Here is a 27,352-nt window from a genome sequence, read left to right as displayed (position 1 = left end):
CACTCAATCAAATATACCCTGCTCTTCAAAATCTAACCACTTTTCTTGCCATCTTAAACTTCCCTCCAAATAGACTATAAAAATAGTCCAGAACCGTTTGCAAATGGCAAGCAAACTCACTCAACTTCACAGTTTCTTCACTCTTTCTCAGTTTTTTCTTTCTTCCTCTCATCATCATGAAATCACTTAGTGGAGGAGCCTCAGCCATGGCTGCTGCTCTAATGCTGCTTCTCCTGCTTGTCCCAACTTCAGAGGCTGTAATTGCATGCAGTGATGTTGTAAAGGACTTGACACCTTGTCTCAATTATATTGTAAGTGGCAGTGGGAAGCCATCTGTCAGCTGTTGCAGTGGAGCCTCCAAGCTTGCAGCTGCGGCATCAACTACTGCTGACAAAAGGGCTGCTTGTAACTGCATCCAGTCCACAGCCAAGCAAATAAACATAAATGCAGCAGCAGCCAAGGCTCTCCCAGGAAGCTGTGGAATCAGCCTTCCTTTCACTGTGTCTCCTAACACAGATTGTAGCAAGTATGTACTTTCTGCGCTCTTAAAATGACTGATCATCAGGCACTATACTAGAGCTTCCTTTTCTTTCTTCATTTTTTTTTTTTTTTTTTTTTTTGATAGATTCCTTCTCTTCATCATTTTGCAGGATTGGTTAAAGTACAAGATGTGGCCAGAAAGATATGAAATGATCCCCATCTCCAGTTGAAGCTGAATCTATTTACTATTTATAAGAAATATTAAGAAGTTGATCCTTTGTTGTCTGCTATCCCTGTCTTAAATAAAGTAATCTATGTACTTTTTTGGCTATTAATAATTGAATAATATAATTCTCCAGATCAAAATCCAGCAAATGCACTTCTCATTATGCCTGGTAATTTATGTTTCAACTCCATCTGGGGTTAAAAAAACGAAAAGAAATATAAGCATCTCAACATGCTTCAAAAGCTGAACTCATGCAAATAGCAGAGCAGCATATTGCAACAATCACAATTGAATGCTGGAAGTTTAAAAACAGTAAATGAACATCCAAGCAATTTTATATACAAGAGTTGCAACAGAAAATGATAATCAGGATTCACCTGGCTATATGTGTTTCTTCAATGGTAGTGATTATTATCTGATTACCAGTTCTAACGGAGGTCGATGCCAGGGGGAATTACAGTTGAGGGAAAATTGAAGAAACTAATACACTTTCATACTATTTAACAGTTTCACAAATTACAAACACATCCATTGTCACAAGATAAAAGAAAAATGTACTAGATAAGCATTCAATGGAATGAAAAAAACATATACCCATACAAATATCTATCAGTAATTGCAGATGTAGTTGCTGCAGCATTTGTTTGGAGATTTAAAGCGGATTGTGGATGTCAAACCCACTAGTTCGTGAAGCAAAAATTGTAGGGATTAATAAATTGTGTAGACTAGGACTTGATGATGGAATGGAGTTTAATGTCCAAGAGGTTTTGATACATGGTCATGTGGCATCCTAGTCTATGTTTTGCTCAGGTTGAGGGATTCCTTAGTGATTTCAGACTTGGGTATTCTGCTGGTACAGATTGCTGAGGAGCACCAATATAAAGATAGGGAGGAACAAAATCTTAAAATGAAAAGAAGACTTAAAAACAAGTACAAGAAAGGATTTGAAAACTTTCTCGACAGAATTTGAGGGTTCTATGGCTGCAATTTTCATAGTATAGTTGGTGAGAAGAGGGTATAAAAAGTAAGAATAGAAGGATTAATGGTTGGGTAAGTTCCAGAACTCAGGGATTCAAAACAAAATGGTTTCTTTCTAGAAACAGAGGGTAGGAAAGTGGTGAAAAATAAAGAATAAAGACAATAGGTGCATTGGAAAAAATAGCAATAAGAAAAGAAGAAGAAGATGAAGCCTCCACGAAACGGGCTACCTACTTCATTGCCACTCACCAGGGGTATTGTTGGGCATTTATTTGATGATATAGTATTCAATATTTCCATACCTCTTTTAATTACAAAATACCCTTTATAAAGTTGCATTTGTTATGGTTTTTTGGAATGCATTATTGACCTAGAGTAAGTTCTAAGAATGCATATCAAACACAGCCTAAAATTATATAATATCGATTCGAATAATAGTTTGAAAAAAAGAAAGAAGAAAAAAAAGCTTATAATACACACCTAAGTTGCATACACGCAAACACAATGAAATGAAAACCCACTTACTATGGAATGTGAGCTAAGGGACAAATCAATTCATTCATCTTAAGGCAACAGGCATGTCAATAGCATTCACCTCATTGAAAACGCTGGAGACACGACTTACATTTTAGCATTAAAAATGACCCTTACATGTTACAAGATGATTAGGAGACCCAAGGCAATGGAGAAGGGCTGCATGCCTAAACAACACTAAGAGGGCACCTAGGCGAGCCAAGCGTCATCCAACCAGGGGTGCATTAGGCGACACATATGCCTTGACAATTGTGGTGTGAAGAGTAAGAGGTTCCAAATTTGAAAAAAAAACAGAAGGGAGCTAAAAGGTTGTAGAGATGGAGAGTGAGGAAAAAGGAAAAAGGAAAAAGGAAAAAGGAAAAAGAAAAAAGAAAAAAAAAGTCTGAGGTTGTTCATGTGAAGAAACTTGAGTCCCAGAGAAATTAGTTTACAGTTACGAAAATACCCCCATATGCTCTATGCCGCCTCTTGTATTTTCGGTTCTGCCAATCTGCCTCTGTCTTTGTTTCTTCGCCGAATTCGAAGACTAATTCAGGTTTGCCTGCAGAAAGTGGATAAACAAGATATAAGACTACGGAGGTAACAATTAGTAAGATTTCCGTGCTTTCAACTTTTCTTCTTTGTGTAGAATGATGGTGTTTGAGTTACATCTGTGTTTATTTTATGGTGGTGATGATATGTAATGTCAAGCTCTTCTGGTCATTCTATAATCTAAATAGACCAATGATTGTAAAATCTATCGTTTATGATTTCCATCTTCATCTTCCCTCTCATGGCCGCCATGGCCGTGGCATATTCAGTTCATTCATTTCGGGTCTGGCCCTGAACGATGTTCCCGATTCCAGTGATCCACGAATCGAGCTGGAGACTCGTATCAGATCCCTACGTGATAATCCCCATTGTCAGGTTGCGGAAGTGTTTGAGCTTGTCAATCGTGCCATCAATTCTGGCTTCAATCCATCAGCTTCGACCTGTAATTCACTTATCGATGGCCTTGCGAAGTCGAGAGAGTATGATCTGGCTTTTTCCACATATCAGCAGATGACCCATTTGGAAATTTTTCCAAACTACCGATCCTTAAATGCGTTAATGGACTGTTTCCTACGTGCCCGGAAGCCCAAATTCGCCTTTGGAGTCATGGGGTTAGTCTTGAAGTTGGGTTAGGCCATAAACATTTTCCTTTTGAACCTCTTACTGAAGGAACTATCTTTGGGTGGCGAAGTCCTCTGGGCGCGAGAACTATTCCAGGAAATGGGGAGAATTGGGATATCTCCTGATGTGGTTTCTTGTAACACTATCATCAATGGGCTTTGCAAGGCAAACAAGTTGGAAGAAGCTCTGGAGTTGCGGGTTGATATGGAGGCAAAGAAATGTTGCCCCAGTGTGGTTACATACATCACTCTCATGAATGGTCTATGTAAAGCAGATAGAGTTGATGAGGCGGTGGGTTTGTTATATGAGATGCATGAAAAGGGTCTCAATGCAGATGTTGTTGCATATTGTACAGCTATAAATGGTCTTTGTCGTAGTGGAAATTTGGGTAAGGTGAAGGAGCTGTTCCATGTGATGTTGGGACAAGGGAATTTCTCCAAATGTTGTTACCTATACTTGCATGGTGCAAGGTCTTAGCAAGCTGGGACAGTGGGAAGAGGCTACAGCAATGTTAGGTTCCATGATGGAATCTGGGATTGATCCAGATGTTGTTACATATACTGGTTTGATTGATGGCCTATGCAAGGATGGGAGGGCTACCAAAGCTATGGAATTGATGGCTTCGATGATGGAGAAGGGGGAAGAGCCCAACATAGTAACATATAATGTCTTAATTAATGGACTATGCAAAGAGGGCTTGGTGTCTAATGCATTGAATTTTTTTGACACGATGGCCCAAAGGGGGACAATGCCTGATGTAGTGACTTACAATACATTAATTGGGGGTCTTTGTGATACTGGGAAAATGGATGAAGCAATGGATCTACTCAATAAGATGGGCAAAGGTACGTCCAATGTTGAGCCAGACACTATGACCTTTAACATGCTAATCCAGGGGCTTTGCAATGCAGGCCGTTTTGATGAGGCCATGGGGGCTCGTCAGAAGATGGTTGAGAGGAAGAACCTCAGCAATTTGGTCACTTATAACATGCTAATTGGTGGGTCTTTAAGGGTACAAAATGTTGATAAGGCTATGGAGCTTCAGCAGGAGATGTTTGGCAGGGGGATTTTTCCAAACTCCTTCACCTATAGTATCATGATAGATGGATTCTGCAAAATGTGAATGGTTGGTACTGTGAAAGGGCTTCTCTCTGAAATGAAAGTGCAGGGTTTATGTGCAACTTTGTTTGATTACAACACGTTGATGGCATCTTTGTGCAAGGAGGGTAATCTAGAGAATGCAAGGAGTTTGCTCCAAGAAATGAGGCATGCAAACTGCGAACCTGATGTGATCTCATTTAATACCATTATTGATGGAGCACTTGAGGCTGGGGATCTTCAAGCAGCAAAGGAATTGCTTGTGGAAATGCTTCAAAGCGGTTTCACTCCTGATTTAATTACTTTTTCCACATTAATAAATGGGTTTTCAAAGGCAGGGCTCTTGGATGAGGCTAAAAGTATGTTCAAGGCCATGATTGCTCGTGGTTTGTCACCAGAGGCCATTGTATACGATTCACTATTAAATGGTTTTAGCGAAAATGGTGAAAAAGATGAAGTCATCAACTTAATTCATCAAATGGCAGCTAAGGGTGTTGTTCTTGACATGGGGTTAATTTCTACTATTTTGAACTGTCTTTGTATGGATGAAGAAAATCCCAAGATCATGGAATTAATCCCCACTTTTTCACTTGGTGCATCAAAAGGATTGGGTATCTCATGCCATGAGTTGTTGATGAAACTCCACGAATTGCAACCAAGGCTTCAAATACAGCCTGCTTGATAATTTTTAACCATGGTTATAAGAGATGCTTGCAATTTCTATGTTGCTTCTCATCTGGTGATTGTTTAGGTAAATAACTTAACTTGCATTCTTTTAATTCCTTTATATTAGACACACATTAACATGTTGTACTTACTATTTTTCAAAGTATAATTTTGACAATTTCTTTGAAATGATCACTGCTGAGTTATAGAAGAAAATGATGTCCCAGGATAGGGTGAAATTTTAGAGTTATGTTGTTGGGGCTGGCTAGTGAATTAATGATCGTTCATCACCTTGATGTGCGGTCCAAGGTACTATGGGAAGAGATATATGTATGATTTCTGATGCTTTTACCAAATGGGCTGCAAACTTTTTATATAGCTTCACTTTTGCATCCAAAGCACCCATCAATCACATATAACAGCCATTAGGGAATAGGTACCTTCTTTTTCTCATTGACACTACTACTAAAACGCACTATCACATTCTTATAATGTGATCGTTTTCTTAATAAGCATGAACACATGCTTATGCTCCCTTACATTGTGTTTGTAAATAAGATTTGCCTTTGAAAAATTTCCTTTGTATTTCTGTTGGAGACAACAGGGAGGAAGAGAGGGGCCTGATGTTTGCAGCCATCATGTTCCTTCTCATGCATGTTTACACATGCACCCATAGTCCCATACACCCTTAAACGCTATGTGAGAGATCAAGAAAGGGTTCGTTCATACACATGTGTAAATAGCTAAGCGTACACGGTACTTCCTATAATAGATTGATATGGTCAATTATGGGAACCTGATCCACACGGGTCAACATCTCCCACTTTGGAATGATTTACCATACCATATGCATTGTATAAAACACCATTAATGTGTGAATATAGTCATCTCTTGCATGTACATAGATGTTGGGAACAATCGTAACCTGTTTGATCTCTCATATTCAAGGTCACATGTGCGTGTGTGAAGGGATATGATGGTTGAGAACCATCATCACCACCCTACCCACATCTCCCTTCTAATATTTGTGTCTATCAATCAATGAATGAGTGACTTGACAATATTAATCTGTAGCTATAATAGCAAAATGCTGAAGCATATAGATTTATGTTGGTTGAAAATAGAGCTCAGATGAGAACAGGTCCCTTTCTTTTTAGTGGGTGATAAAGCGGGGCATTAAAAATATGCTAAACCATTGTCCAGGGCAGCAAGGGCATCCATGTCTATTGACTCTATTCTCTTTAGCACCCAAAGTCGCATGTTAAAAGCTGCAAGCAGTCAACAGTCTAAAAAACTTCACTTTGCTTCTCCATTTTGTTAACCAGTCCATACCTGACTAAGCTTGATTCCTAAATGGCTAAATCTAATGCAAGTAGGTCCTGATATATGTTTTGGAGTCGGTGGGTTGTTGTACATACTCACTTCAATATCTTGATGATTGAGGTTCATGGAAAGCAGTTAGTTAAATCAGTGGGGGCATAGAATGGTGGTGAAGAATCATGGATCTTAATCCTCATCAAGTGGTTCTAATCTCCTAAAATAAATGCAGGTATATCAGATAATTATTTAAATGGAGAATGTACTCTCACAGTTAAACAACTTTTATACTGGTTTGTTCAAAATGAGCTTCAGAGACAAAATACCCATGCAGGGTGAGAATTCACCTTTCATGTGCCACGATTTCCTAGTCTAGCAATGTTTGAACAAGTTAGAGAATCTGGAAATAACTTCTATTAGGTTTGTAAGAGCTTTGTTCTTTTCATTTTTTTTTTTTTGGTTGCAAATTACGTTGTTACTCTTATAAACCCTTGCAGATTACTATATGAAATTAATGCTATAAAAATTTAAGTTTTTATACACTTAACTTGACATTGAACCATTTTGTATATGTAAAGGCAAATATTTTCTTCCCAGCTGCCCATTTTATTATAAATGGGAAAAGTATCTCAACTGCCCAGCACCCTACACCCCTCACAGTGATTTTATATTCATTTTTTACGGGGGAAAATGAATATAAAAATTACTGTGAGGGGGTTGATGGAAACCCTGGTGGCTAAGAGAACCCTTGCCCTCCATATATAGGCAAACGGATGTTTTGTATGTATCACTTTGTTGTGCACTTGTGCCAGTTTAGTTGCTTTCAAATTTTGTTTTGTTGACATGTTTTCCACGCCACAGTTCTGGTAACTTTAGCTCAAACCAATATTTCAAAGCTTTGGGAAATGGTAGGAAATTCAACTTTGAACAGTTAGGTTTACTGGCCTAACAAGAAGGGTAAATGTTCAATATATGGTAGGTCGCACAATTAAGTTCAGGACTAAAACTTGTCACATGGCCGATCCAGAGGGTAACCAATATTCTGATCTGATGGTGGATAGAGAGATGGCCTAAACAGGTGGCCAGTGAGGGCAACCGTGGCTTCGTGGAGCTTTGTGGGGCTATGCAGAGGGCATTAGCTTCTGCAGGGGGCGGGGGGTATTTACCATTTGAGTCCACCAGATTTGGGTGCAAAATTGAAATTATTTGACTATCTTTCTCTTGTTTTGAAGGGGGGGGGGTAGATAAAGATTAGGTTTGGTAGAAGAGCAAATAATATAGTAGTACTGCGAGTAAGTTACTGATCCAAAAAACTAAGTACAGTAAGTGTCTTCTGCCCGATACTGTGTTGACACTTTCAAGATGTTTAAGGCCTCTTAGAGACTGATATACAATACCATCTTTAAGGTAAAACTTGGCCTATTGAAGCAGGATCCCTCTATAATGGCTTGCATTGTTCTTGTTAGAGATTTCCTTGATATTATCTCTTTAACGAAAGGGAAGAATTCAGTGGTCTCTCCTATATGGCTTGTGTAAATGTGAAACTCGATATTTTTTTTTATTTACTAATTTTCTTGGTGGTAGTGGTGGTGACTGTCATTTGCATGCTAAAGAGAATGCGTAGAAGGAGCAAAATGGCTGCTATGATTTTGTCAATTCATCAAAAATATTCCATAGGGCTAGTTGTGCTGTGTCTGTTAGCAGGGACCTGCATTAGATATATCCATCTCAATTCCCAACTGTTCGGATGATTGATCATATTGGATGATCATAATCATTTATTTGATGGTTCTTATCATCTGCATGAGATTTTTGAGTTCGCTAACTGTGACTGTGTAGTATTTTTTTTTTTTAAATTGACAGGCTAAAGCATGTTTGATAACAGGCTGAAAAATAAATCTGTCTGTGTTGAAGAAAGTAGCTCAAGAGATATGCTAGCATTTGGAGATGGCACAGAACTGATCTTGGATGACACATTTATGAGAATGTCTTGTGGACAACGGGTTTGGCCATTTGTATGGCCTGTATTATCAACTGCTGGCATCCTACTTGCAGGCCAGTGATGTGGCGTAGCATTACTCCTGATCTAAGGTGTGGTGCATGCAATGAACCGAAAGGCACTGTAATTCTAAGAGGGAAAGTTCACTAGTTTATCGATTGGTGTCCCATATGTGTTGAAGAAAGTAGCTCAATAGATAAGCTGGCCTTTTGGAAATGGCACAGAGCTGATCCTGATTTCTGGATGACACATTTATGGGTCTCTCTTGTGGACAAGTAGTTGGCCAGCTGTTAGGTCCGTAGTATCAGCTCATGGGTCTTATTAGCTGCCTATGATGGGGCATGCCATACTCTTTCTCTCAGGCATGATGCATGCACTGAACTGGAAGGTACTTATAGTTCTAAGCAGAAAGCTCAGAGATGCACTGAACTGAAGAGTGGACCTGCGTCAATGGACAATGCTCGAAGTCATAGCAGGGATAGATGGGTTCATGTATTTTCATGTTAATACTACTTTCAGACCAAGTCATAGGCACTGCTGCATTTGAAGAACATTAGCATATGTAAAATCATCCTCAGGCAAGATGTATAGTGGAGGCAGTGATTTTACCCAGATGTAGGATATAGCTAATGAAGCATAAGTTGTGCATCTTATCAAAACCTTTTTTGGGGGTCTTAGAGCCCGTTTGGTATTGTTCTTAAAAGACGTTTCTGTCGTTTTTCCGTTCTATTAGAATAAAAAAACGGAATCTTGTGTTTGGTGCATGATTGTGGTGTTTTGTTTTTTTTTAGAACAAAAAGTGGGAAAAAAAGGAAAATAGGTCAATTTGACGAAACACCCAAAAGGCGTTCCGTGGGGGGAGTTTCGTTCCAAATTAAAAGAAGTTGGAACTATCGTTCCCGATGATTCCCTTTGCTCACGAGTCCGCACACAGAGAGGAGACAAGAGTAGAGCTCCATCTCCATCTCGCCACTGTGAAATCGCAGAGCAGGTAACTTCTAAACCTCTTCTCTTTCTTCTTCTTCTCTTCTAATCGCAGAGCAGGTAAACCTCTTCATCCTGGGTGCCCTGTGAAATCGCTCATAGAGAGAAGAGAGAGGTAACGTTCTGAAATCGCAGAGCAGGTAACGTTTCTTCATTCGGCTGCCTAGTTAGGTTTTCTTCCATCTATTCCTCAAGGATTTCTTCCTCTTGATTTCTAATGAGAAAACCCTAAAAGGAAGAGAGAGAGAGAGAGAGAGAGAGAGAGAGAGAGTCCTCTGGCCTTTTTTATTAGGTTTTTTTTTAGTGCTTTTTGAGGTAAGGTCAAAGTGATCTCGATTTGCGGTAATCTTTATCTTGTCATTAATTTCTCTGATTTACTGCAAGTTCGATCGAGGTTTGTGATTTTTCTATTTGGATCTCATTACTTCTGATTAGTTCTTCAGTATTAGAGAACATGATTGGTCTAAAAAACATGGTAGTATTTCGAACACCAGATTGTTGAATTGCTACTCTGTTTTCTTTTTGGTGAAAATTTCTACTCTGTTACTGTCCAATTCTCTATCCTATTGGTGGCCGATGCATTCTTCCGATCTCCTCTGTTGTTCTGATATTAAATATGTAATGTCCTCTGGATCTATTGTTAGGCAGCTTTTAGGACTCTGTCAGCGGCTTCAGTGGATTAGATGTAGTGGTGTTCTTGATACCAGATCACATCTTCGATTTCAGATCAATGAATTTCCAGAGTTTTTCAGATTAGATCTGCATTATGTTACAGTTACTATAGTTGATTGGGAGTTAGTTAATTGAAATGCCTCTGCAGATCTTGTTCTTTCATTGGCTCTTGTCCTGATATCTGCATCTATGACTTAAAATATGTTTTGAGATTTGTCTGCAAAGTCTCTACCATCTCTCTCAAATTGTATAAAACAAGACTTGATTTTTTTTTTCTTTTGGGGTTGAAGCTAAAACTGTTAAAACAACCCTTTTATTTCTTACTTTTCATACCTGTTGAATTCTGAATCTGATGCCCCTCTCTGTTTTGTCTGTACCTTATAATTCAGCACAATGGCATCTCACATTGTTGGATATCCATGGATGCTGTAGTTCAGGCTCTACTTGAGTGTGAAGATAAACCAGACGGCCATATATAGCAAACATAATGTAATAAACAGTTGATATATGTGTTTCCCTTTTTTCCCCCCTTTTTTCATCTCCCCCTCAAAACCACCACCTTTTGTGAAGAGTGAAAACCTATGGTGTTCCATCACATGCCGAAAATTTATAATGTTTTGCTTTGTGAATAAATAAAAACAGAAACTGTAGGATCACAGAGTTTGTAATGCTTGCTTTGGTGAAGATCCTATCAGGTGTCTAAGACATAATTTTAAATATTTTTATTTTCTTACCCCCTATTTAACACTGCAGTTCATCGTAACTCAAAGTTCTTTCACCTATCGGTTAAGGTGCGACGTATAAAAAATAGCATTCGCACTTTGAAAAAACAAGATGGTACAGTGGTCTCTGAGCCGCTGCAGATGGCAGAATATGTGTCACTTTTTTTTGAAAATTTTCATAAAGTGGACCATTGCATAGATTATATGGAGCTGTTGCAAGTGATTCCTAATGAGGTGAATAGGGAGGACTCTTCCATATTAGAAGCTATCCCTGCCAGAGAAGAGATTAAGAAGGTGGTATGGGGGTTGGATCCAGATAGCTCTCCTGGCCCTGATGGGTTTCCAGGAGCTTTCTTCAAACAGTGTTGGGAGATAGTAGGTGACGATTTTTGTGGGGCTGTGATTGCTTTCTTCCACTGTGGGAAGCTTCCGAATGGAGTAAATAACAGTTTTGTGACGCTAATTCCAAAGGTGGAGGGAGCGGTCTCTCTGGATAAATTTCGCCCCATTTGTATGGCAAACTTTTTCTGCAAAGTCCTATCAAAGATCATGGCTGAGAGGTTATCTTGCCTTCTCCCTCGATTGGTGTCAGATGAGTAAGGGGCGTTCCATAAAGGTAAGATTATCTCATCAAATATTGTGTTAGCCTCCGAGCTTGCTAATTTATTACATACATCTGTCAGAGGGGGTGGCATGGGTATTAAGATTGATGTGCAGAAGGCCTATGACACATTGTCATGGGATTTTCTTTTTGCGGTCTTGAAACGATTCGGCTTCTCGGATGTGTGGTTGGCTTGGATTCACGAAATTTTGGTTTCTTCTAGAATTTCAGTGTTATTGAATGGTGGTCCGGTGGGTTTCTTTGGAGTTGAGAAAGGTTTGAGACAAGGGGACCCGCTCTCCCCTATGCTTTTTATTTTGCAGAAGAAGTGTTGTGCAGGGGTCTAAATGGTCTATTAAAAGAGGGAAAATTGAAGGCGCTCCCTGGTCCTAGAGGTGCCACTGTTCCCAGTCATCTGCTCTTCGCGGATGACATTTTTATCTTCATGAACGCCGGAGCGAAACATGTTCGATGTTTGAGAGAGTTCCTGCTTAAATACCGAGAATTTTCTGGCAAAAAATTCAGCTTGGAGAAGAGCAAGGTTTTTTTTTGGCAAAGTCGCCCCTCACAGGAAGATCTATATATCTAATCTTCTGGGTATCCCAACTTGCTCTCTTCCGACGAGGTATCTTGGGGTTGAGATCTTCAAGGGCGCTGTCAAGAAGGATAGGATGCTTTCTCTTATGGATAAAATTAAATCTTGATTACAGGGATGGCAAGGCAAACTCCTTTCAATGGCAGGTTGTGCAGAGCTCATTCGGTCTATGATCTCAGGTATGCCTATTCATAATTTTTCCATTTATTGGTGGCCTGAATCGGTAATTAAAACGGTGGAGCGTTGGATTAGGAATTTCCCATGGTCAGGGGATATTTATACAGTGAAGAAAATCGCTGTGAAATGGGAAGAGGTGTGCCGACCTAAGGAGGAAGGGGGTTTAGGTATCAGGCGATTGAGGGATGTCAACTGTGCGGTGCTCAGCAAACTAGTGTGGCAAATGAAGCATGAAGGATCTGCTTTTAGTTCCTTCTTGCGGGCTAGGTTTGTGAATGAAGGTGGAGACCTCAAGAAGGGTTATAAAGCATCTTCGGTGTTTAAAGGAATTGCGAAGATGTTGAACTTTGAATCTCTATCTGAGCGTTGGATGGTGGGTACCGGTGAGGACATATTTTTTTGGCAGGATCGATGGATAGGCCCCCTGTCTATTGCTGAGCTCTCCCCCCTCCCTTTGTCTCATTTTTCTTATAGCATTTGCAGAGTGGCAGACTTTATTGGAGACGGTAAGTGGTGTTTTCCTTCTATTTAGTTTGAATTTTTACATGATATATTCAAAGCTATAGGGAATATATCCTTGCCGCGGGGTTAGAAAGACCGATGCTGCTGGTCTCTATCCTCCTTAGGAGCTTTCTCCACTAAATCGGCCTGGGAAGCACTGAGAAAGGTTTCTCCTAAAGTGGGCTGGGCAAAAGTAGTGTGGAGCTCGGTTTTGATCCCCCGCCAATCAGTGTTTGGATGGAGACTTATGCATGGAAAGCTTCCTTGTGACGACAAGGTAAAAAGAAAAGGAGTGCCGCTCCCTTCTAGGTGTGAGGTGTGCAATAAGGCTGAGGAGTTTATAAATCACTTGTTCTTGGAATGTGATGGAGCTGTCTACATTTGGAGGGCGTTTGCAGAAGTCTTTGGATTTCATTGGCCCTATCAGGGGGAATATTTTTCAGGGCATGTTTCATGGTGGACTCAAAAATCCAAAGCCATTGGACTGTCTCAAATGTGGATGGCAGGCTTGATTCTTGTTCCATACTTTATTTGGATGGAAAGGAACTCAAGGAGATTTAGGGGACTGCATCGATCTTATGGTCAAGTCTTTCATACAATAATGGAGGAGATCAGAAGACGTGGCCCAGGAAAAAGTGATAGAATTAAATCTCGCCTAGATTCTAAGAGATGCTTGAAGCTTAATATGGAGGTTCCAAGAAGGAAGATTAAAGGTGTGCGAGAAATTTTTTGGCTGCCTCCGATGGATGGTTGGTGGAAGCTAAATTGTGATGGCTCGTCCTTGGGTAATCCAGGGAATGCAGGAGCAGGTGGCATTATAAGGGACAGCAAGTGCCAGATTGTATCGATTTATAACTCCTATTTAGGAATAGCTTCGAATTTCCATGTTGAATTTCAAGCGTTAATTGAAGGAATTGAGAGAGCAAGAGAGATGAATTGTGCATCTCTGTGGATCGAATGTGATTCGGGCGCTGTGGTGCTCATGGTTCAAAGGGGCTCGGTCCCGTGGTTTGTTTGGTAAAGGTGGTCTTCCCTTATTTCTTATCTCAATGGTATAAGATGAAAAATCACTCATTGTTGTCGGGAGGCAAACCCTATAGCAGATTTCCTGGCGCAGACGGCTTCTAAGAAGGAAGCGTCTTCATCAGTAGTGGCATGGCCTCCTGAGGTGCTTGAGTTCATGGCTGAGGATGCTATGGGCAGATCGCGCTTTAGATTTTATTAGTGTTCAGTTTATGTTTTTGGCCTAGCGCCTATCTTTCTGCTAATGGCAATGCCGTAGGTGGAGGTGGGTCCTAGGTTGTGTGCTATTTGTTTGTTTTTCTTTGGATCTTCTTATTATGGATCATCTTTGCACAGTTTTTAATTTTTCCCATTTCGTCTCTTAATATACATGACCCTTTAGTGAAAAAAAGTACTGCTTTAGAATTCAGAAACCTGTGATATTACCAGGTGAGCAACTAAATTAATGTGGTATTGAAACGACTTCTCCTCATTCTGAGGATAAGGCTGTTTAGTTCTTGCCCTCTTTTCCCAAGGGACTTTCCACATCAGGAGCCTTATGCACTGAGTACGCCCTTTTATGGTATAGTGAAGAACAGTGTGAAGTTCCAGTTCCAGTTGCCTATCTCAACTGCTGGAGCTTTAATGGCATTAATCTGATTCTTTGTCTTTGCTTTTCTTTACTGGCTTAACTTAGACTACCGTTCCATCATGTTTTTTATCAAATGCCCTACACAGCCCCTTTACGCCGCCCCTGCGTCAAAAGCCATATAAAACCCTCGACTTGACTAACTCGTCAAGAAAATGTAGCTCCCTCTAGAAGACTACGACCCTACGCCTGGATTGACTTGAAAAGAAGAGGGACCTTTATTTAAAAAAATGTAAAAGGAAAGAAAGGAGAAGAAAGAGGAGGGAAGGGTGGTGGGTGAGTGGGTTGGGTTGTTTAATATAATCAATATGTCACTGCTAACAACTACAATAGATAAAAAAGCATGTTAAACTCATATTGGTAGTTGGTCACATTGGTTTCGGAGAAGGTTTTCATCAATTTAAGTTTCTATATAATTATTATTTTAATTAATTAATCAGTTCTCATAAACCATTGATACGTTTATATTCAGGCATTTGATGCCAGTTTATAATCAGATTCAAGTTAATCATTAAATAGATTAATTGGGCTACCAACGGGCTGTAAAAGAATTGGTTGAACTATAAACAGTCAGGGCTCCAGTTGGTTATGTGTGTCAATCATTCCTGATTAGAGGCTCCTCGGATACAATCAAGCACCATGAATACTCTAATAATAATCAATCTTGGTTTGTGGGTCAGCTTTTGACATCCCTGCCACCAGGGATACAGACTCGGCTAAGAACCAAGAGTGCCTGATGGAGTGTTCTTCTTGACGTGATATTGACTCCTGTTCCAATCTTTTTACTAAAGATAGGATCGTGAATTGAAATCAATTTAGAAGGTTGACATTATTGGAGTCGGGAGAGGGGAATTGAGGGAAGGAGTGATGTAGATGTGTCACCTGACCCGGGAGGCGAGTGTTAATTTGACTATTGAAGGCATATCCGTCATTTAGAAAGAACGCACGATCTATCTAAGATCTAATGATGATGATGACCATAATAATAATAATAATAATATTATTATTATTATTTTGGTAAATATGACGATAACAATATAATAATAAGTGAGATATAAAACGTAAGGTCTGAGAAATGGCTGCGACCAGTATGAAGCTGGAAAAGCAGGTTTGGTGCAAGGAAAAAACCAAAGGTCGAAGCCGAAGGAATCGTCGACGAACGAACGAACGAACGATCGATAAACATATACATAGAAGAGAATTGGAAAATATAAATACAGTTTGATTTTCTTTCTTTTCTTTGTCCTCGGTCACATCCTCTTCTCTTTTCTCTTTCTCTGTTTTTCATGGCGGCATCTACGGTTTCTATTATTTTCATTTGCATTTTCGCCATTTCTACGCTTCGACTCGCATCATCGTCGACCGTATGCCTTCCTCAATCTCATATTTTTCTGAGCAATCTTCAATCTCAGTGCCCTACTGCGATCACCCCCTTTTCGCATATCGAGGTAACGAAATATTCGTTTGTTCTGTTGTTGTTTTACTTTAAGAATTTATGTTTGGAACTTGGATCGTTTGTTTGATTTGCCTATTTGGATTGTAGGTTCTTTTATAATTTCAGTTTGGATATGGTATTTGAAATTTTAAATGGGATAAAAAGCTAATGCCTTCTTGTTGAAGCGGTGCCTTTAATTTTCTTTTTTCCCCCTTTCAATTCTTCTGTAAGAATTATTTTTTCTTCCCTTATTTGCCTTTCAAAAAGCGGTTTGATTATCCCCTGATTAATAGATTATAGGAATAAAAAGATGGATTTTGTTTTTATAGTTGTGATGTTGGGTAATTAGGTTTACATGTTAAGATTGTTGGGTTTTATTTTGGTCTCTCTTTTCGTCTTTCAAGTCATTATTTTTTTTTTTGGGGTGGGGGGTGGATTCATGGTCTGGAATATAAAGAATCAGAATAAATCTAAAACTGTATTGGTTGACTTAAAAAAAGAATTTTGGTTATGTGGGTATTGCTAATTTCACATATTTCTTTTAGATCATTATGAATTGTAAATTAAGCTATTGGATTGTCACTGACAATTGATTACAGCCCCCTTTCCATTTCCCTGAGTTCAGTTTTTCCGAACCTGGTTGAGGACTATATTGTTGCTTAGTTTTAAGGATTTGAATTCAAATCACAGTTTTGAAAATACTTTTTCCCTATTCTATGTGTTTGGTACTGAATTACTAATTTTTGTGCTTGAATTTTCTGAAAATTGTGAAGACATTTGTGCCTCATGCTTTCATGAGATAGACGTGAAGTTTATCCAAAGCCACTAAGGTTTGTCAGGCTACTTTGATTGTCCTGAGTTTGTCTTGGTAGAATGTTTCAGTAACTTAGGTAGTTAAACCATGTTCTGTCTTGTATTTTCTTGTAAAATGTAAGTCTATTGTCTCTAGATTGAAATGAAGTTTTCAGCAGAATGTGAATTGAATATACTTAATTGTTTTATGAGTCAAACTTATCAATGGTTAATTGGTTCAATGATATTTTTCCTTCTTGATCCCCCCCCCACCTGCTGGGGAAAGAATGGGTGAATGACAAATTCTGTTGAAGAATAATGTGGAAACATATTTAAGGAAAATTAGGATTTGCACCAATAGGTGATAAGATTAGAATGTTGATTGAGTTGGTTTGGGCAAGTTGTAGTAACATATTAAAGGAAAATTAGGATTTGCACCAATAGGTGACATGATGAGAATGTTGATTGAGTTGGTTTGGGCATGTGCAATTACAACCGCCCAGTGCACTGTTAAGGAGTGATTTTGTGCATATTGAAGGTGGTCAAATGACAAGGTGGAGGCCAAAAACGACTCAGGTTTGAATGTTTGATGAGAAAAGACTTCATTGATGTTGATTTACTGGCTATTATGGTTTTAAATAGTAGAATATCAGAGTAGCATCCATTTATCTTCAAGGAATATTGTGGTTATGAGAAAATCTAATTTCAATTTTATTATCTTCCTCTCTATGGAGATGTGAAAGATCCCATGGAGATATATCAACGTATGTAGCAGGGCATTTGCCTTTGTTGAGCACAGCTTTTGCCCCCTTTTTTCACTTTGTTCGCTACTGTTTCACCTAAAACCTCGAACTGTTAGGGAAGGGCCACGTCAATGTGTATATATATATATATATCAACACTCCCCTGCACGTGTAGGCCAAGATCCCATAGCCCTTGCACGTGGAGCTCACGCAACATTTCCTTCGTGCGGCACCAAGGGAGAAGAAATGTCTAGAAAACTCTTCTGATGTACTTCTCAGGAGTCAAAACCCTCGGCTTCCTTGCTTTGATACCATGTTTCCTACCCTTTCACCTAAAAGCTTGAACTGTTAGGGAAGGTGAACATAAATGTATACATCAACAGTGGGATTTAGTATGCTTTGTGGAACTACATACTTCAACCTACAATTTAAATGTTCTTTTACAACAAAATCAGCAGTAAAAATGAAATGTAACGATCTTGTATCAAAGGAAAAGAAAGATATGATGAAGTGAAATGTCATACTTGAGACGAGACCTAAAATATGCATGCCTTTCCTCACTACTTCTCTCCTATTGTCATTTTAGGCTTGCCTCTAGTTCTTTTAGTTCCTTTAATTTGAATCAGATCACTCCTCCTTACTGGTGCATCCCAAGGCATCCATTGAACATGGCTATGCCACCTCAAACAACTTTCTCGGTGCTTATCACGAATTGAGGCAACTCCAAAATCAACTCAAATATGGTCATTCCTTATCCCGCCTAATTTTGTTCCACATCTATCTCAACATCCTTATTTCTACTACACTTAGCTTATCTATATGAACGTTTTTTAACCACCCAACATTCTGCCCCATGCATCATAGCCAATCATATAGAATTTTCTTTTAAGCTTTAAAGGAAAACGTCAATCACACAACGCTTTGAACATACCTCTCCACTTCATCCATCCCACTTTAATTCTTTGTGAGACATCATCCTCAATATCACCTTCAATATTTATAGTTGACCTTGTATATCTAAAATAATCACTTTATGGTATCTCTCTCTCCTCAATCTTCACCATTTCGTTATCCGTCTTAGTGTAACTAAAATTACTTGCCATATATTCCATCTTCATTCTACTTATCTTAAAACCTCTTGATTCCAAGGTTGATCTCCATAACTCCAATTTGGCATTAATGATGCAGTTGGGCGAAGATTAATTTAGTACTTTGATTTGTTTCCTTTATTGTTTGTGTAGGGTGTGGTGAAGTTAGTTGGGAGATTCAAATTTTTATTTCAGTTGCTAATTTAGGTTAGTTTCTTTTTTAATTAGTTTCCAATGTTATGCTTTGATTTCCTTTATATAGTCATGTAACACGGTGAAGATTTAAGAGTTTGGAGAATTGAAAGTTTGTTTTGGTTAAAGCTATGGCTGCCATGAGTTGAGTGGCACACCCTCCCCTTCCCTGACTTATCCTCTTCTTTCCCCTTTCCTTTCTTCTTCTTGTTTCCTTGTTCTCTCTCTCTGGTTCTGTTTCTGGACTGTACTTGCAGGCCCCATTGGGATATCGATCTCTAGTAATGGTCTTCAGATTGGTTGGGGATTGGTAGGAAACATCCCTGCGATAGAAACGATTCACCCCTTCATATTCTCGAATCGATCTTTGCTCCATGCTAGGAGTGTTAACCGGAGATCAGATCTGGTTCTGAAACCTTCTGCCAGTTCTGATGTCAGAGAGGAAACTCCATCCTTTCACTTACCATTTTGGCTGAACCTTGGCTGCAATCACAAGATTCTTGTGCTGTGATTCTCCCTTCCAAGCCCTAGGTCGACCCATGATGTCGTGAGAGAGCTCTAACAAAGCTATCGAATCTGCCTCCTGTTTCTGGTTCTGTCCAAAGGTTGAAAAAAACCCCAATTCTGGGTTTTATTTTAAAGCTCTTTTATTTTGGTTTTCCCATTATACCCCTCAAAAGTTCCTTTATACTTCTTTGTCCTTTAATTACCTTTAGTTCCAAATCTGACCCTGAACAATAAATTAAATTCCCACTTTTGCCCACACTTCTTGACGACTCATTTAAACATTTGGAAATTCTGATTCTTACAAAAGTGCCATTAACCTTTGCAACTTCAATTTTACAAAGTTCCACTCTTTTATAAGTTTCTATTTATTTACGGATTTGCCATCTCCATTGGAAACTTGAGTTTATTTACAGTTCTGCCATCTAGTTGAGTCTCTATTTTAATTTCGAATCTGCCATTGGTTATTGCAATTGACTTATTAAGTGTCTAAGTGGGCCCATAAGCAATCCGATTCCAAATTTGGAACACAGATCCGCGCAATTAATCTTTGCTTTAATCTCATCTCCCAAAACAATATCATCAACAAAATGCATACACCAAAGACCTCATCTTGAATGTTCCTGGTTAAATTCATCTATGATAAACCCAAACAAATAAGGGCTTAAAGCTGGTCCTTGATGTAGCTTAATTTTAATTGAGAATTCCCTACCTTGGCCTCCCTCGATTCTCACACTAGTCACCGTGCCCTTATACGTATCTTTAATTATATTAACTTACTTACTCGACACCCTTCTCTTCTCTAGTATATGCTAGTTCAACTGTATAGGGATTCTGTCATAGGCTTTTTTTAGGTCAATAAAGAACATATGGAGATCCCTCTTGCAAACTCTAAATTTTTCCACGAGCCTCCCAAGTAAGAAAATAGTTTCTATCATGGTATGACATGGACCAAATGAGACAAAGCGTAGGTCGGTAACTTGATCAGAAAAAAAAAAAAAAATGATGGCATTTCCTTTATGCAGTACAATTGTTTTTCATTTCCATTTCTGACTGACTCCATCTCTCTAGCCTTATCCTCTCCCTCCTTCAATTCTCACTAATCATGCTGCGAGCACTCATGGCGGAAGGAACATCCAAGGCCCTGGCACTAGATTTCCTCCTTTAATCTCCATGGAACCATCGATGAGTAAAGCTGCTTGAAAATTCCATCCCTTAGATCCTTCAATTTGTTTATGTAGTCCATTCTTCAGAATTGATCTAAAACCATCAATCCATTATATGAAAGAACGAGGACCAAGACTCAGATGGAGACCAATGTAGTAGTTTAATAAGTGTTGAGAGCCCAAAGTGCGTTTACCAAAGTGCACATTACTTGGTTGCATTAATTAGATTTAATTCGTCATAGTTAAATGTGATAAAATGTCTAGAGGCTGAAGACGATAATATATTGAAAGAGAGAACATAAGAGGGGGGGGGGTTAGAAACTAAAGATATGGGATAAAACGATAAAACTAGAAAGAACCTTGAAAATGATGCAAGAAGTGGTTGCAGATGAGCGAGTGGTGTTGGGGCCACCGTAGACACCGACAGAAGTGCCGAAAGGACCAGACTGGATCTGGCTCGGTCTTCAAGCACCTGGTTGGCCTGAACGACAGCCATGGAGAAACCACTGAAGGCATACGACTGATGTCATGGAACCAGAGCATACCATCTCTACCTTCTCACCCAGCCACAGAACCATCAACATTGACGCTAAAGGGCCTCCAACAGCAGTGATGAAAGAGGTTCTTGAAAGCTTTGGATCCCATCTCTCAGGCTGCTGCAAACTTCAACAGGGATTCATTTTTATGAATATCCTAGTTCAAGGCAATGTCCTTCGATTTCGCCCCTTCCTCAAGTTCTTTTGTAGATGACAGAGTTTGGAGGAAACTTTCGTCATTAGAAAAGGAGGTTTTACATTCTCAGTGTAATCATGATGCCCATTGCAATTTGGGGTTCCTTTAGATGGCGGACACTGGTGTCTTGCCGTACATATCTTTTACATTCTTATTGGAGGTGATTGTGTGCTTGTTTTAGTTCAGCAGGAAACTTATTGAGTTATTTTGCTTTGAAAGTTGGTGTGTGTGTTTTCTGTGTGGTATGTTAGCTATTGCCTAGCTTTTTTTTGTTTTCTTTAATCTAGGCATTATTTAATAATGTTGCGGTGATTTTATGTTTCTTGTGTGGAATTTCATTTATCCCATTTTGTAGTAGTAGTGTTGCTTTTTTTATTTTTTATTTCAAAGGTTTCATGGTAGGAAACTGGAGTTAGATATTCTTTGTGCATGCAATGTAATATCTTTTGGTATCACTCTTTGGTTTCCAGTATAAGTTTCACAGTGAACAATTAAGAACTTCAAGTCACAGTAACACATTTAAAATCCTTGCAGATACCTGGTTTTGCATTTTCTTCTTCCCTTTGAAAAATTTCTACCGATTTTATTTAGGTTACCAGTTGCATTTGTGGTATGCATTCAGCAATAGATCTTCCCTTGAGAAAATTTTCTGTTAGTGGAACTGTGTAAGGTTCCTTGAGTTGGCTTCAGTATGCAGTTTTTTTTTTTTTTTTTTGGGGGGGGGGGGTGGTGGGCGGTGGGGGGTGGGTTAGTAGTAAATGAATTTTCTTAGTTTCGATTTAACATGGCTGTTTTCTATTTCAAGGTGGACGGAGAATCACTTGACAAAGCTCTGAGCTCCAACCAGAAGAATCTGAATACCGCTGTGCTCTTCTATGCATCCTGGTGTCCGTTTTCATGTGGTGTGCTACCCACGTTTGATGCCCTCAATTCCATGTTTCCACAAATTAGACACCTGGCAGTGGAACAATCTTCAGCGTTGCCAAGGTAGGAGGATTATGACTCTAAGTCTGTTATGCTGTCCTATTGCCCGAATGGGAGGTGGAAGATATCTACTTAATTGTTTGAGCCATGTATGGGGTTGAGTTTGCTTCTTTGATGGGATCCACCGAGGATATACCTAAGCTAAAATTGATTTGAGCAGATAACTATTACATTCTTCATCTTCACTTAGTTTGATTGGTTTATGGTTGTCCAAAGGAATGCCTTACATTATATCATAAACATAATTAAATCAACCTATGGTTGAGCAGAAATCTGAGCTGGATTCTTTGGTGGATCCCATGGATTGCCAAAGCTGGACATGTCCATGGTAAGTGTGGGGTTCATTGCTTCTCCACAATCCAAAGTTATTGTGATTGCTGTTAATTATTATTAGTGATGGTGTTTCCTAGTCTGGCAGATGGGTCCATTCAAGCCTGAGTCACATGGAGAGCTGATATGGCCAATCCAACAGTTTGTTGGCTTTGATTTCCAACACTGAGATGTTTTGATTATTTCTACAGCTGTTGTGTTGTTGAAGTGTAACTTGTGACAGCCCATAGTCTGCCTGACAGTTGGATGGAAAGCACCCACCTACAGGTCTCATCTCCACTGTATAGCCCACCATGTTAGGACTTTTACCCTTGGGTTGTCATGGTTGAACAATACTGGCTCTAAAGTTGCAATGCTGAATTTGCAACCATTTTCGAAGGTTTATACCTCCATTTGGGAAAATTGAATTTGGCTGAAACTTACCAGACTGATAGATGATTGACGTCGACAAAATTCCCACCAAACCTGCAAGTCAAGGACCGTGACATGGCTGATATTTGGACCATCAAGGAAGACCAGACTTTTCCCTTGTTATTATTGTTGTTTTTGTTGATATTGTAGTTTATGTGAATGGCTTGTATCAGAACTTTAAAAGTTCAACTGATTCACATCTGCTTTTGTATTCATAGCTTATTTTCCAGGTATGGAATTCATAGCTTGCCTGCAATATTTTTGGTAAATCAGACAGCAAGGGTACGGTATTGTGGTCCAAAAGATTTGTCCTCTCTCATACAGTTCTATATGAGAATAACAGGTAGGGATCCTCTGATATTAACGTGTATTTTATATTCCCCATAGTTTAAATTGGAGGGCCTCTTAATTTTGCTGCCTCGAAATCAGGAATCAAACCAGTTGGATATTTCTCCGCTGACCTCGTAATTTTGCTGCTTCAAAACAGGAATCAAACCAGTTGGATATTTCACTGTTGATCGGCCTAGTTGCTCTGGAGATGATAAAACTTTGCTTCAACTCTGGAATGGATCTTCAGTGAAGGAAATTCTAAGGAGGGAACCCCATCTTATTTTAGCTGTATTATTCCTCTGCTTAAGAGCATTCATGTACTTCTTCCCAGCAATGTTATCTCGTTTCAAGGCTTTCTGGATTTCATATATCCCCCACCTGAACTTGGGTATCTTTGGGGAGACAAGCCAGTTATTGGGCCGTGCCGTTAATATGATTGATGTGAAGAGGGTTTTCAGCAAGCTGAGGCTATCTAAGACTAGGAACTTCCAGAAAGGTGCAAAAAATGCCCGGGTATGGGCATCTTCTCTGACCTCTGTCTCATTGGGTGAGTCATCTTCAGCAAGAACAATTCCATGTGGTGACTTGTGAGTCCGACTGAGCTTGACCTGTCATCTCGCAGATCATAGGGATGCAATTTGAGGAAATGAACTCCTAGTTGGTTGGAATGTAACATGTGTGTTGTAGTTCTCAACAGTAGGCAGTTTCTCTCTTTTCTCGCATGTCCTTCACTTCCTCTCTTATTTTCTTTTCCTTGCATATTTCATTAGTAGTGGTTATAACTAAAGCTGTTAACCTCATTTTGAGTTTTGGGGGACTGAAGAAACCAAAATCATGTAAATTTGAGAACGTCTAGTGTATATTATTTGGCATTTGGAGGAACACTTCCTCTCTCTCTCTCACTCTCTCTCTATCATTCATAGCTCCAGAGGATTCCTAGCTAATGTATTTGCATTTACTGTATTTGTTGGAACGCATGGACTGAAGAAGCTTGGAATTTCTTATCCAGTTTTCAATAAAGGTTGCCTTCATTGCTTATTTGGGAAACTATCTACCGAATCACCGACTTCTATCATTCAATTTTATGATTATACATTTTCATTTCCATAAATCAGATACTGTTCTTACATTTATTTACTGGCCATGAGATTCTTAGAAAGTGTTGTTCTCCCTTGGGTAGTTGTGATGAGTGTTTGAGTTGGGTGATGTCCTCAATTAACCTTGTCTTGAATTATGGCCAGAGTCTATTCTGCAGAAGGCACCATGGCCTCAGTGCTGGTGAACACCCTGAAAGATTGGTTTTTATTTTTCTTAGTATCACCCCACATCAACTTAGAGGGTTTTTTTTTTCTTAGTATCACCCCACATCAACTTACTTCCAATTGAACATCCTAATAGAAGTCTTGTCCGCTTGTATGGCTCTATGCCCAAATAAAGGCGGTTGCCAAAAGATTGCAATGTTCCCCCAACCTGATGTCTCCATATGGCCTTTCATTGGTCTGTGTGCTGGTGTGATGTCCACACAAGCATAGGGCTCTCTTGGCCAAAGTTTTTTTCTCTTCTTATTTACTTCACATTGCTTTGTAGGGTTTGAGAAAAATCAAGGTTTCTTGTATTGGGATTCAACATAGGAGTCCAAATTGGGGTTGGTGAAATATAGGAGAAAGTTATCTTTCATTACGGTGAAGGGTTCACCTTTTAATCTAAGGTCACCATTAATGCCTCCCTAAATGTTGAAGGTCTGAAATGCCCATGACTATTCTATCACATTTGATCCCAGTGATGGATTACCCCACTTCAACGCAAACCACACTCTTACCACATTGTAAAGATGCACAGATGTGGGCGGATCAAGCAAAAGAAGGGATTGGAGTGCAAATCAAAAGTCTTACGAAATAAAAAATGCCATCTTATAATAGGAAAATCATTTTCAAGGACCGCTTTAATAAGGTGTCCACATGGATGGTGATGTGGTTATTTTAAATGTTGGATAGATATGATTTGGATTAAATACATATCAAATTTCAGATATTAGTTTAAGCTAATATCCTCCCACATTAGTTTAATCTAATGTCTTCCTATGTACTGCCATGCATTCCTAGTATGCTCATGCAGAATTGATACTCTGATCATTATTTTGTATTCTCCTACAACCGTGAATTTTTTTAAGCACTATTTTGCTACTTGTAAAACTTTTTTCAGAGAAGAAATTTTACATGAAAATAGAGAACGTTTAGGTCTACTTCTACACAAATTTGACCCTCATTTAATTTAATTTTGGTAGATACAACTAAGCAGATATTGATGCCCCTATTCTAAAAGTTTTGTCCTCCGTGATAATACAATTTAATGGCATTATTGTAAAATTGTATCATTTTAGATTCATCATTGTGGCAATCCCCTATATCTGCGGGACTGAGGACTGACCTACTAACATGGTGAGGGGTTTTCTTCTACTGGACCCCATCCATGTCTCCCATGTGAGAAGTGATAGCAACTAATGATTATCATTAATGTAGTAAGATACAATCTCAAGTAGATAAGCTAACTTACTTGTTTGGCAAGTCATTGGAAAAATTCTAAATGCTCTTATTTGTTTTTTTTTTTTTTGGTAAGAGAGAGAGTGAGAGAGGAACATATATATTAAAAAATATATATATATATATATCCGATGTATAAATTTTTTTTGTATGTACGAGATCCGGAGGGAATGAGAACTATGCAACCTTAGTCCAAGAATATCGAAAAGAACATATATTTTAACTAAAACTTAAATTCTATTGTAAATGGACAAAAAACACTTATTTCGACATGCTCTTAGATAATATATTTCAGTGTAATTAAGTAGTTAAAATCAGCCTATCCGGTCATAAACAATTAAACCTAATTCGATTGGATTTATTTATATATTTATTCATTTATTTTTTTGATAAATTTATTTATTGGTTACAAGGATACTTCGGTTACAACTCATATATCCACTCCCAAGTCATAACCCAATCTCCCACATGGGGTCATGTGGGATGCTATGCCAATTTTCCACTATGTAAGAATCAGACCCTACCACTAGGCCAAGAGTGATGCCTTGGCACTCTATACTTTAAACTTTATTGTTTAAAGTTTCGAAAATGCAACCTCTATACTATATGATATTATGATCCACATACAAATGAGATGTCAAGAAAATAATCTTATTTCCCACTCCCCCTGTTTTTTGGAATATAAGCAATATGTAATATAGCAAAATCAGCATTGCTACAACAATCTTCACTTTATATTAGCAAATAAACTTCTCTTGGATGAATTGAAAAGAAGGGTAATAATATTTATTGGAAGAAATTAATTGTATTTTCAGTATATTTGCCATGTGGTAATTTTAAAGGTACCCAAGTTTATTAGACATGTTTTTCATATCACCACCTCATCATTTATTTTCACTTGGGATCAGTTTAATTCATTTACATGCTTCTATAATGATTTAAAAAGTTTGAAGATGTTAATTTTATATTTTGTTTGAATAACACAAAAAAAAAAATATTTGGGTTTTTTTTTTAATATATATATATATATATTGTTTCATCAGAAGAAAGATTAAGCATTTGATTGAGATAGATCATCAAATTTAAGGTTCCAACTAGGAGTGCAAATTTGATCTACGAACCCAAACCTGCCTTGAGCCTCTTATATGTGTGGGATTTTCATTTGTTAGGGTGATTGATACACTTGGACCACCTGTGGATGGACCACCACTTATACAAGAAGAGGATGGGGCTGATCAAGAAGGAATCTCAACCAAGGGACCACAGACTTTTGTATCAAGAAGGACAAGGAAGGTTCCTCATTGGATAAAATATTATGTGGTTAGCCATTAGGAGAGTAATTAGTTTAAAATATGGTTAGTTAGTTAGACAAGTGGGTGTTAGTATGTTAAACAACCCAGCTTATCTTTCTCTGTAACTGAATATAAAACAAGGAGTACTCTTTGTACTGGGTAATGAAAAATAAATTCCTTTTCTTGTCTTCTTTCCCAATCCCCTGTTCTTGAACTTTGTTCTTCTTCTTCCTTCCTTAATCTCTCATTTCTTTCCTCCCAAACCTGCAACTATAGAATCTGGTTCTAACATTGGTGCTTTCATTGAGTTGAATCCATGGCTAAAGGAACCAGATTCACTAAACTAAATGAGACCATTAAGACGATCCAAAGCTTCCAAACCTCCCAATATCAAGAAGTCAGTGAATTAAAGAAGTCTACAGATCTACACTGTGCAGAGATCAACGCTACTCTAAAGCAA

General features: G+C 38.7%; 3 protein-coding genes and 1 pseudogene across 3 annotated transcripts; all 4 read left to right on the top strand.

Annotated features, from left to right (window-relative positions):
- The first annotated feature begins 89 nt into the window (after nt 1-89).
- LOC122090061 (non-specific lipid-transfer protein 1-like) lies at nt 90-846 on the top strand. The gene is made up of 2 exons (XM_042659897.1): nt 90-526; nt 651-846. The coding sequence occupies exons 1-2, from the start codon at nt 177-179 to the stop codon at nt 658-660; spliced, it is 360 nt and encodes a 119-aa protein (XP_042515831.1). The 5' UTR covers nt 90-176; the 3' UTR covers nt 661-846.
- A 1,585-nt stretch (nt 847-2,431) lies between these two features.
- LOC122088367 lies at nt 2,432-9,214 on the top strand (annotated as a pseudogene).
- Nucleotides 9,215-11,032: 1,818 nt separating this feature from the next.
- On the top strand, nt 11,033-12,827 carry LOC122088953. The gene is made up of 5 exons (XM_042658335.1): nt 11,033-11,424; nt 11,512-11,616; nt 11,769-11,970; nt 12,140-12,574; nt 12,768-12,827. The coding sequence occupies exons 1-5, from the start codon at nt 11,033-11,035 to the stop codon at nt 12,825-12,827; spliced, it is 1,194 nt and encodes a 397-aa protein (XP_042514269.1).
- Nucleotides 12,828-15,422: 2,595 nt separating this feature from the next.
- On the top strand, nt 15,423-23,944 carry LOC122089210 (5'-adenylylsulfate reductase-like 5). Its single transcript, XM_042658765.1, has 4 exons — nt 15,423-15,801; nt 21,811-21,992; nt 22,949-23,073; nt 23,218-23,944. The coding sequence occupies exons 1-4, from the start codon at nt 15,640-15,642 to the stop codon at nt 23,649-23,651; spliced, it is 903 nt and encodes a 300-aa protein (XP_042514699.1). The 5' UTR covers nt 15,423-15,639; the 3' UTR covers nt 23,652-23,944.
- The last annotated feature ends 3,408 nt before the right edge of the window (nt 23,945-27,352 follow it).

This window comes from Macadamia integrifolia, chromosome 9 (assembly GCF_013358625.1).
Source record: "Macadamia integrifolia cultivar HAES 741 chromosome 9, SCU_Mint_v3, whole genome shotgun sequence".
NCBI lineage: Eukaryota > Viridiplantae > Streptophyta > Magnoliopsida > Proteales > Proteaceae > Macadamia > Macadamia integrifolia.
This window is presented reverse-complemented; position numbering and strand designations above follow the sequence as displayed.

Excerpts from the sequence above, each read along its gene's own strand:
- LOC122090061 (XM_042659897.1), top strand. The coding sequence starts at position 177 with ATGAAATCACTTAGTGGAGGAGCCTCAGCCATGGCTGCTGCTCTAATG.
- LOC122088953 (XM_042658335.1), top strand. The coding sequence starts at position 11,033 with ATGGAGCTGTTGCAAGTGATTCCTAATGAGGTGAATAGGGAGGACTCT. Across the intron at positions 11,425-11,511 it reads CCTCGATTGGTGTCAGATGA|AGGGGGTGGCATGGGTATTA; the intron begins GTAAGGGGCGTT and ends TACATCTGTCAG. Across the intron at positions 11,617-11,768 it reads TTCGGCTTCTCGGATGTGTG|GGGTCTAAATGGTCTATTAA; the intron begins GTTGGCTTGGAT and ends AGTGTTGTGCAG.
- LOC122089210 (XM_042658765.1), top strand. The coding sequence starts at position 15,640 with ATGGCGGCATCTACGGTTTCTATTATTTTCATTTGCATTTTCGCCATT. Across the intron at positions 15,802-21,810 it reads CCCCCTTTTCGCATATCGAG|GTGGACGGAGAATCACTTGA; the intron begins GTAACGAAATAT and ends TTCTATTTCAAG. Across the intron at positions 23,074-23,217 it reads GTTCTATATGAGAATAACAG|GAATCAAACCAGTTGGATAT; the intron begins GTAGGGATCCTC and ends GCTTCAAAACAG.